The sequence below is a fragment of the Liolophura sinensis genome, chromosome 1 (genome assembly GCF_032854445.1).
Source record: "Liolophura sinensis isolate JHLJ2023 chromosome 1, CUHK_Ljap_v2, whole genome shotgun sequence".
In the NCBI taxonomy this organism is placed as follows: domain Eukaryota; kingdom Metazoa; phylum Mollusca; class Polyplacophora; order Chitonida; family Chitonidae; genus Liolophura; species Liolophura sinensis.
This window is the reverse complement of record NC_088295.1, coordinates 61,519,443-61,531,060: the sequence shown is the minus strand read 5'-3', so window position 1 is coordinate 61,531,060 and position 11,618 is coordinate 61,519,443. Positions and strand designations below refer to the sequence as shown.

The following is an 11,618-nucleotide window of genomic DNA, read 5'->3' as shown; positions in this document are numbered from 1 at the left end:
ACTGCATATCGCATTGCTTATCATACATCCTACTGCATATCACATTGCTTATCATACATCTTACTGCATATCGCATTGCTTATCATACATCCTACTGCATATCGCATTGCTTATCATACATCCTACTGCATATCGCATTGCTTATCATACATCCTACTGCATATCGCATTGCTTATCATATATCTTACTGCATATCGCATTGCTTATCATATATCTTACTGCATATCGCATTGCTTATCATACATCTTACTGCATATCGCATTGCTTATCATACATCCTACTGCATATCGCATTGCTTATCATACATCCTACTGCATATCGCATTGCTTATCATACATCCTACTGCATATCGCTTTGCTTATCATATATCTTACTGCATATCGCATTGCTTATCATATATCTTACTGCATATCGCATTGCTTATCATACATCTTACTGCATATCGCATATCACAATTATAGCTTCTTACACAAATGATTGGCATATGGTAGTAGATAGAAAGACTTGTTGATATCAAATCGTAGCTTTTCAATAAATTAATGATATAATAATAATTATATATTTCTATTTCGGACTGAATATCCATAAACAAGGAAGGGATGAGAGAAAAAAAGGTAAGCAACGGAGAAGCTAGAGTAATTCCGTAACAATAACAACTGAAACACCAAATATGATCGAAGAAGCACGAGGTTTTGACGAGTCCACGCTTGACAATCTTCCTATCACATGCACGCAAAATATCGTTGCTGCTATAGTAAAAAGTATCAAGAGAACGCTTATCAATGGCCTTCTGCTGATGTCATATTTATATAGCATGGTAGCGTAAACGAACCAGGTGCAGATAAGTCTGTGATGGCGGAGTAGGTGGACGCTATCCCGGCGACAACGCCTACCATCAGGATCTCGTAGTTCATTACCTTCATATGTAAGGGCACATGTCTGAAACAACCAGGTATCAATGGTATAACAAGGAAATTGGACAGAAGTGTTCTAGACAAAGGTATGACTCAAGGAAATTGGACTGCGTTGAGTAAATCACCGATCTTTGTCAGGTATATGACAAACCCTCTGATCTAAAGACGACTCTCTTTTTGTCAAACAAATATGTACAGTGAGGAAATTCCGAAAAAAAAAAACTTGATGACTCGCCAAAATCTGCTGTTCAGTCGGAAAGATATTCCTAATAGGCCTAATCAAACGGATGTGCTGTAATGTCAATAATAATCTGAGGGAAAATGTTTTCCCATAGTTGAATCGTCGCATACTTACACCTCCTCCCAATCTCCCTTCATTGAGCATAATTTCAGGTAGAATAATGACGGAAGCACGTAAGCCAGCAGCGTGGTGGTCGAGCCACCGACTAGAGCCAGGATACCGCCGAATCTCGGGATTGTCTCCGCAACAAAAACCACCAGAGCCATCATGGCGGTCCGCACCACACACCTCTTCCAGTTAAATTCTGGGGAAAGAAATAGAGAAATAAAAGCCATGTGATGTGAATGTGATTGTCGTTTTCTGTAAGAGGAGCGTTGAAAGATAAAACTTATAACAGCAATGGCACATAGGATGATAATTAAATTTGTAACGTACGATGACGTTAACATGGCGTGGTATCAAAAATAAAGTTACCAGTTGAACAAAAATAACAGTTCATTTTGAAAAACAAAAATTTATGACAAGTATATAAACCTGCTTACTTTAAATGTAGACAATATGGTTGCATTCTAAGAGCTAGGGATTTTAATGTATGATTTGCTCCATACTTGCTGCATTGAAAACCGTAATGTTTCGCAGTATTTCATCTCATTTGTTCATGAAGTCGAATTCCTATGTTGAATTTCGTAAACCGATGTTGAACATGCTAGATGTAGATTTCAACTTACTTTTTGGAACGTTTAGTACTTCTTCCATCTCTTGACAGAACGGGTTTATGACGATGACAAATCCGAAGAGGAGATGAGCTGTGATGAGGATCTGGACGATGTACAACATGGGGCCGTGCGACACTGTGAGCAGGATGTTAGCCTTGACGTCACTACCGTACACAAAGTAACCTGCCACGGAGACAGGCAGGTACATCGCCAACACAACTGGTAACAGATGAAAGTTTTTGTTCTGCAGTTTTATAAGCATTGCGCAAAGCAGAATGGGGTACCTTTCAATGACACACACAACAATAATGTACAGACATGATCATATAAGCAGGTACATGTATCAATACAGGAAAACACTAAATATCTCTAAATCAGATATAGGAGACGTACCAGAGATTGTTATACCTCCCCCATCTCCTGACTTGCCGCTAACAAGGTTTGGAGTAACATCTGCACCCGGTACTTGTCCCCCCCCCCGCCTCCGCATGACTGCTCTTTGTATGATAACAGTCATATAAATGACTTGCTATAACTGACTTCACTCCCAAGAGTGCCGCAGCAAGAAATGGATTGGCCCACCATTGGACGGATTATTTCATAAAGTCTTGCTATAGATGGAAAATAACGGTTGCTAGACATTACAGGATTCCTGGAAAGTAACTTTAAAACAAAGACTATGGCCACCACCTATTAACCATTTTGACCTCTTCCCAACAAGAACAAGGCTTAACAAATAAAAAACAAACGTTTCATGAGTCGCTTAAATTAGTAAATGATTGACGATCACGATTAAAACATAAAAAATGCCTTGAACGATTTGATAGTTTTTGTTTGACCGACCAAAACCCTAAATCTTTAACCACAGATCTTTACCAAGTTTTTTTACACTGCGATGAAATGAAATTCTTCAAATAAGAGAAACACAGCATTTGTTTAATGCAAGTCACACAGTATATGGCATACATGTAGCCGGCAAGATTTGTTTCTTTAGGAGAGTCGCCTATATTCAGCTCTCCAAAATCGCCTTTAGCCAGTGACACGTAACAACTCAAGCTCTACACACTGACATGTTGAACGTCCATATTATTACAAGGAAAATGCAGCTAGAATACTTTTTCCAATTCGAAATGTTTAACTCCATAAGCTTAGTTTCGACATCAAAAACTCATTGCCTTGGGTGGGGTCATAAATGTTCAAAAGCACGTTGCATGCTGGTCTATAGGCGTGAAGAATAATTTATTTTACATTGGCTGCACCAACGAGCTGTTGGAACAAACTCCACGCAGTAACACATCCTACACTACTGTCTCTACAAATAGACTACTTCACTTTAATTTCTTAACATCCATCCTAAACCCATATCCAAAATTCATTCATTAAGATTATATCACACTAAAACGTTAAACAGTTTCAAAAACGACATGACTTACAGTTAAGCCGATAACAGTGGTGTTGTTCTCCGTCAAAACGCGTTCAACATCCCAATATCCAGAATTCCACTGGTTTTTGAATAATTATGATGTCACCCGAGATAATGTGTTTTTGCCGTCGAAATCGAGATTTTGGACATTATGAATTAGAAAAAGTGTTCCACACTTTTTTGGCCGAGAATTTACACAGAGCTGAATATAGGCGACTTGGTAAAAGAAATAGACTATAATCTTACAACTGTCAAAATAAAAAAAAAATTAAATCTTACTTAAATAAGCTAAAAGGACAGCGCGCCCAAAGTTTTTCTGCTTCTTCATGTCTGTTTGGAAGGTAGGAAACGCAGGGTGTCCACCAAACGCGAAGCAAATCGTACCAAAGGCCATGAAGAAATCTATGAATGACGAAGAGGAATGTCTCACTGGTCCGGCGTCTTTCCGATGAGTTCCGTCATAGATCATGTTTGAAAACAACACGACACAGGCTACTGACGTGGCAGCTGTTGCTCCAATTGCTATAAACCTTGAAGTGGCCAAAAAAAAAAGAGATAAAAAATAAAGAAAAAAAGCAACAGAGAAAACAGTAAACGCAAACAAAGTTTGTCAACGTAGCCAATACATACGTTTATTCACACTTGCCTCTAAAATCCACAACCATTTCGTAGACAGACCCGTATTTTAAGAACAGCAGTGGTATATATCACTGCTTTAACCTGGCTCTTCAAAGTTATCTCAGGGTAGGCTGACTGTAGCTACCATAGCTATAATATGATACCGATGATATATAATGATAAAGATGATTAGCATATTATGATAAAGGCAAACATGCATTTTTTCGTTGTAGTTAAAACCACCTTCGTCCAAGATAATAATGTGGGTCTGGTCTCTGCGCCGATATGTCATTCTGCATATTTCCAACAACGAACGCATGACCTCTCGTAAGTGGGTGGTGGGGGGGGGGAATGGCTTGTCAGATTGAACTCTAATTTGCAGACGAGTTGTACAATTTTAAACTGCTTTAACCGAGGAGAAAGGTAGGGAATTCTTTCTGGTGCTGTACACGTATGTATGGTATACACCTTATGCACTGATCAGATTTTCGATGTTTGTGCCCGAATGATATCTTCCCAAGCGATTAAGGTTTAAGGTTTTGTTTTATCTCACATGTGGAGAAACAAAACATTTCTGTTGAGATGAATTAGTACTACTTGAACAGATATGTCGCAGCTATTACCAGAAATCCTTGGGCGTTCCCAACCATGTGACCGGAAGCAGTATGGTGGCTATCAGGAGGAGCCAATAACAGAACGATATGTCGTGACCGACATCTTTGATCAGAGCCTGAATGTTTTCGGCAGCTAGAAGAAGAAACACCGTGGACACACCAAACAGAGTAAAGTTGATGGAAAATGACACCAGATACCTGAAACATTAATCAATCAGAAATCGAGCAGATACAATCAAAGAATTTCAAAGGACAGATCGCCAGTTCAATTCAATTCAAGTCTCTTTAGATTGCAAAAACGAATACAACACTACAAGTTCTAGTAATTCAGGTTTCATTTGCTGACAGCTTGACAATAATGTACTCTCTGAAATGATTGGCTGTAGTGGTATTATTAATTCTGGTTATCAACTGACTGATTCATTGAAATAGTTGAGCATTCAAACAGCGAGTCTTACAAATCTGTAGGTAAGCTCACTAAATGGGATAATCCTGACAGCTACATTGTACGTTTCTTTCAACATACCTTCCTGGCTTGCCATACGTCACTTGACCAATGGCTGGGTATGGATATCTCACGTGACCTTGATATTGTGGATATCTTTCCTGCACTAGAATCCAGGCTGATCCTAAAACTTTGCCAGTGTAAGCGGAAAGGACGCAGCATCCCACAATCAGCAACATACCGATCCAGCCTGAGAGGTTAAATGGAAACGAACTACATGACAATGCTCACCTCATCTATAAGTGTTACGAAACGGTTTACTTATTCTTTACTTATCTATCTGATTTTGTTAACTGAAGAATTTTGCAGTACAAAGTCAAGGGCATGAAATTTTCCCTAGAGGCACAGACCTACATTTCTGCGTTAAGCAATTATCAGTGAAGCAATTATGTTATTTCTTAATTTGGATTACCAAATGTGTGCAACCAAAAGCCACGGGACTACATTCTATTTTATAAAGTTACTAGATGCAGCTGAAGAAAACATGACTCGTATTTCGCTTCTGACTCTTCTCACCACATTGATTTTGCTCTAAAAACCCGTATTTCCAGGGTAGGACAGGTACCTGCTTGGTCCAATGACTGTGGAAGAGCCAGTACCCCAGATCCAGCCATTTCCCCCACCATGAACACCGCGGCTGTGAATATCGTCAGTCCTCCGGTGACATGTGGCTCTTGAGCTTCGTCAATCTCCTGAGGATAGGACGAAATTTACATACATATGCCCTATTGGGTTATATGATGACGGTCGTTTATTTTTTTTTTTACATGCAGCGCCCAATTACAATGCGTCGGCACAAGATTTGACCACAAATGTCAAGAAATGCCTCGGTACTTTTACAAATAGTCTTACCTCACACACATGCAAATGATGACCTATGAAATATAATAATGACATAATACATAAATATATTTAAAAAAGTGCTTTATAACTTAATCTTAACTCCAGATTATTTCACAGATACGATGCCTATCGGCTTTACACGTGGAGAAAAGTGTACAGAGCTCGCATTTTGACAGGTACATGTGTATGCAAATCCTCATAAGGTAAGGCCGTAACAGAGCAAGCGAGACCTATTGAAGAACTATTCGTTTATACCATGGCCGTCAAAGGTACGGGTGGAAGAATTCAAACTACCCGTGGTAAACCACAGACGTTTGGCACGCTGCTAAAGAAGGTCCCAAGTGTGACGTTCATATATGTACGTTGTATTGGTGAAAGTCAAACAAACATCCTTAGCATCTTCAACCATGTCGATAACAGCTTACTGAATATTGAATTAGGAATTGAGCGAATCTACAAATTCTCTGTCCAATGTCGAATATGAACACGCACTTCGTGTGTCCCAGCGATTGAAAACAATAAAACATAATTAGGTCACGACAAATTGTTCTAGGACTGCGTTCATTTATTTTTGTTGACTGTACGGTCTCTCTCTTGGACGACAAAGCGGGCCTTTGTAGAAATTCTCGATTAATGCAAGTTGATTAACGTTGGCAATGAGAGATTATATAACTACTACACTATAGTAATAACAGCTTTTTCTTAAACGAGGCAAGAATTAACTTTCAGTTTAACATAGTTTTACCTGCACAGATTTGTTCTGATTGGGAGCCATGATCGGAGTTTTTTCATTCGCTCCATTTTCGGGGTTTGACTTTCCCATACCGTTTCTGTAAATGATAACAAGAAAGGATACTGGCATACATCTTGAACATCAGCTTAAACAAAACGAAAGGTTGCTATGAAAATGTCACTAAATGCATGTCTCAGAACGATTATACAGTTCGTTAGAGGTTTCAGTGTAGTTTTAAGGGAAAGTAAGTCACAAGCAGGAATATTGCGTCATTTAAAGTATAAATTTTCTTTACTTTTATAAAATTTGATTGAGGTGAAAAACTGCTTAGCGATACCTGGGCTCATGTTTTCTAACTGATCTCGACGAACATGGAGAGCAATGTTAATTAAGCCACTTAATTGTACATGATCTCATACTTAATCATCTGAAAGCGAGTTTCATTACGATTTTCACAATTACTTCAACAATTCAACCCACATACATCACAGTTACTGAAGTGGATAGTTGCGCTGAGAATTACTGACATTGATAGTTATGGTGAAAGCTATTGACATGGTTACCTACAGTGACAGCTACTGACATGAATACATAGTTACGGTGACGTATATTAAGGCAGTGGTAATTACAGTGACGGTTACTGACAATGAATAGTTATGGGTACAGTTACTCGCATTGATAGTTTTTGCGGCTGTATCAGTTATTTACATTACTAGTTACTGTTAAAGTTATTTACATTTGTGAGTAAATTGCAGAGAATCACAAATGACATAGTTAAATGTATGCCTATTGTAGCTAATATTGTACTATGAGGTTAGTGACATTTTACAGATAAATAGTTAAAAACGAAGTAAACATCACCACGGAGACGAGGAAAAATTGAACTTAAAATATCTTAATTTTTAGTTGTAACAAGCAACTATCTCTGTGTCACTTTGTCTGTCGGTCGGTCACCCAGTCTGCCAGATGTTCAACAACCCATCTTTTAACACGGCTGGGGCGCCCCGTTAGCGTGCTGGAGCAACATAATAACCCAGGAGCCTTACACTATGGAAGCCGATAGACATCTCGCTGCCTCGACCTTTTTAATACAGGTAACGAAGTAACAAGATAGCGCGAGAAAACGGCGTAGCAACGTAGCGATGCAAGACAGCTTCTTAAGAGTTGCATGCCCATTAAACAGACAGTAGGGATAAAATTTTCGCGGCCCACAACCTTGCCCGAAGTTGAAAAAAAAGTGGAAGTCTATATGACCGAAGCTGGGTAGGAACGTCCAACTTAAGTTTGGGCTAAGCCGCAGCGAAGTAGCGAGGCAGCGAGGCGAGGTAGAGAGATTATGTTAATCTCGGTACCTCGCTGTCTTGCATTCTTCCAGTTTCGCTAACTGGTTACCTGGCTGCCTCGCCCTGTATTAGAAAGCTCGAGGTAGCGAGATGTCCTCTATCGGCTTCCTTATGTCCCAAGAAATAAAATGAAGATTTTGATTTTCACAGTTTCACAGTTGAGTACGGCGTAAGACACCAATCAACTAAATAAATAAATAAAACGTCGTAATGTTTGATTGAACTAGTGATGTAGGTGTAGTTTAGACATAAAATACATATTTAATTGATTCGTGACTTGAACTCACGGAGACTGCCCCCTCGTCCACGGAGGCCCCACTCCCCATGTCTACATGTGCGTTAAATCTTCTCTACTTCACCATCTAGCAAGTATTACGCAGTGAACGCGATCCAACGCCTTTTGTACCAATGTAATAAGCTTATCTATTCTGATAGGTCAGCGAGTTTAATGTCCAAATTTGTAGGTGTAACCTATAAAGCCTCATTTTTTTGTCCTAGTCGAAGTAGGTCAGACGTGACTGGACACCACAATACAAATGTTCCAATGTTTGTTGTTGTTTTATCATCTCACCCTACACATGTACAGGGGCCTCCGTGGCTCAGTTGGTTAGCGCGCTAGCGCAGCGTAATGACCCAGGAGTCTCTCACCAATGCGGTCGATGTGAGTTCAAGTCCAGCTCATGCTGGCTTCCTCTCCGGCCGTATGTGGGAAGGTCTGTCAGCAACCTGCGGATGGTCGTGGGTTTCCCCCGGGCTCTGCCCGGTTTCCGCCCACCATAATGCTGGCCGCCGTCGTATGAGTGAAATATTTTTGAGTACGGCGTAAAACACCAATCAATCAATCAATCAATACACATGTACATATACATATAGCCTACCAGGAAAGGAGCTACATGGAAATTACATGTACTCAGAAATTAGCCACAGTAGGATCACTATATACACTGGCCGTTCATTTCACAGATAGCGTGGAGATAAACTTGGACCAGTGTACATCTTTTTTCGGTGAATAGGATATTTTTTAAAAATATATTTATTAGAATGAAATTTAATGCGTTTACACCGAGGAAGGGTATTTCACCTATGCTTCATATGAAAATGCCAAACCGATACAGCCATACCGGAATTGTTTCATTTTTACCACCTATTTATCTTATAACATGGCCTAATAGCGTTTAAAAGTCAGGGTATTTATTTCCTTATTTGTATTGTATTTGAAATAGGAGAGCGGCCATGTTATTGGATATGGACATCAGTGGATAAACCAGATATAGCTGACTTAAACAGACAGTAATTGGGGTGGATGTACATTTATGACCATGCACCCAGACATGAATCTCACACCGTGTTATGTATACCTTGGTATCAGCAAATTGGACCATTGTCTTCATATTGCCTGTATTCTTGTAATATATCAACAACATGACCTACCCTGTAGCCTATTAAATGGTGTTTACTCGCCCTGTCACAAGAAGACACGGTATATGTACACACATCTAATGACTTCTCATCGTGATAAGACTAGAAAACCAAACCATACATAAAACCAAAGCACACATAAATATATGTACATCAACCAATGGTTTCATCCCAACGTCGTACGTACTGATCTAAAGGCATATTTTTGCCAACTTTCTGGTAAAATAGAAAGATCTTGTGACCGCAGGCCTACAGCTGTATGCTAACCCACATGTTCAGGTTAACACATGACGCCTGTATATCCCTGTACATTTACCACAGTCACAGATGACTTCATCAAAGCCTACATGTTACAGAAATCTACATGCAGGTAGCCCCATAACATAGAGAATTAACGTGCAGATACAGGTAGGCGTATTGGTCGTACCTATCGTACTTCGTTATGAAGCCTGAAGCTGTATATAAAAGCTAGGATGAAGTCGTAGGCAGCACCGGCTATCCCATCCAGTGTGCATATAGGCTAGTTAACTAACGTGGACTATACTTGCATATGGGTGAAATTCGTCAACTGAGAATGAATGATAAACGTGTAATAAGATATGTCGTACAGTGTTTTATAGTATTATTTCAGATTTAAAGAGGAAATTCAAAGGAAGGGATTTACAGACAATATGAAAATATGGTGTTAGTGTGGAGTGGAAAGAGGAAATTCAAATGAAGTGACAATAGGAAAATATAGCTCAATGTTTAATGATATTATTATAGATTTAAAGCTGAAAGTTAAATGAATTTTCACAGACAATATGAAAATATTGTCTAATGTTTATGTATTATTTTAGATTTAAAGAGCAAATTCAGATGAACGGATTTTCAAAGAAAAAATGTACTTATATGTTCAATAATCCTGATTGATCAGTCTAACCTCGGTGAAGACAGGCAGTCAGAAAAGTATTCGAGCTCTTTATTCTACGTCTTTACTCGAGAAGCACTAATCCTTTGGCCTGTTTTTTTTTATATCCGAGAAGTGAATTACTTTACAAGTATAGGCCTACTCTATAATTACATATAGGTACACATTTACTAATGCATATCTCCCTATCCTCGCGGACTTTGTCAGACATCACCTGTACATGTATGTGTAGCTGCACTAGAATACAAATCTGACACGTATGAAGATAAAATCAACATAATCTACCCCAGAGGTATACATATATAAGTATCGTATAACTGTGAAGCGCTTGTGGGTCAGTTTACAATACGTATCCATAGGTAGGGCAGTATATAGCTACATACTGGTACCCGTATACCAGCATGTATAAAAGGAATACCAATGTTCTAAAGAGCACATTGAGTAAATAAGTTTGTGATCGTAAAAATCAGTACTCTCAAATGAATGAAAATCTGCTAGGATGATAAGATGAGATAAAGTTTTGTGTCCACTGAAAAAAGGTGAATTAACACATTCGGTACACACTTACCTGGTGTGCTGTTGTGATACAGGCCCCAGACGTACATGTAGTTAGTATTTAATCTTTTGCCAGACACGGTACATCCAACACTGATCAGTGTGTTTACAACACTGTGACCTTACACTTCTAATTAACGCTATTGCAGCATTAACATAGTGTTACGACAACCAAAAGTAACGTTTGGAGGACGTTACCAGTATGCATGTCAGGACCATGACTAGTGTGTCACATGTCACTGGTCACATGGCGACGGCATGTTCACGAGCGACCCATCCTTTACTAGATACCTGTACATATGATGTCTACATTCTTGGTACAATCCCGGGTCTGCTCTATTAATGCTTACATGGGGACCCGGGTATTGTCAAACAGAAATAATTATGTATAATTATGGAAGTACTACTATTATAATAGCTGATCTGATTCGATTGTTGTCGTGCTTTCAGTCATCATGCCATTCGCTGTACAGGTTTATACATGAACATAAAGGCCAATGACAAGTACCTGGATAGACATGCCGAGTCATTTGTATATTTAAATAGAAATATTAATTGGCGGTGTAAAGTGCTAGTATTTATACATTTATGCAAAAGAAAATATATCTAACAATAGTAGGAGTTTGCATTCGCATTAATTGTGGATATAGCCAGACCAAAGTTTCTGTTTTACATATGCTACAAGTTTATTTATTTATTTATTTATTTATTCATTTATTTATTTATTTTCAGTGATGTATACATCCGCACCCAAGAACCCCTCACTGTACACTCATACGCCTTG

The 11,618-nt window shown here is 38.9% G+C and overlaps 1 protein-coding gene across 1 annotated transcript; it reads right to left on the bottom strand.

Moving 5' to 3' along the window:
- Positions 1–274: 274 nt before the first annotated feature.
- LOC135461499 (uncharacterized) lies at positions 275–10,988 on the bottom strand. Its single transcript, XM_064738628.1, has 9 exons — positions 10,848–10,988; positions 6,620–6,704; positions 5,597–5,723; positions 5,053–5,221; positions 4,536–4,724; positions 3,574–3,824; positions 1,884–2,090; positions 1,270–1,459; positions 275–939 (listed from the first exon to the last, which is right to left on the bottom strand). Exons 2-9 carry the CDS (start codon positions 6,695–6,697, stop codon positions 780–782), a joined length of 1,371 nt encoding a protein of 456 aa, XP_064594698.1. The 5' UTR covers positions 6,698–6,704; positions 10,848–10,988; the 3' UTR covers positions 275–779.
- Positions 10,989–11,618: the final 630 nt, after the last annotated feature.

Bases quoted from the DNA above. Each gene is read 5' to 3' on its own strand.
- LOC135461499 (XM_064738628.1), bottom strand. From the start codon at position 6,697: ATGGGAAAGTCAAACCCCGAAAATGGAGCGAATGAAAAAACTCCGATC. The intron at 5,222-5,596 runs GTACCTGTCCTA...TTAACCTCTCAG, and splicing joins ACAGTCATTGGACCAAGCAG to GCTGGATCGGTATGTTGCTG. The intron at 3,825-4,535 runs GTAATAGCTGCG...GGCCACTTCAAG, and splicing joins GGAACGCCCAAGGATTTCTG to GTTTATAGCAATTGGAGCAA.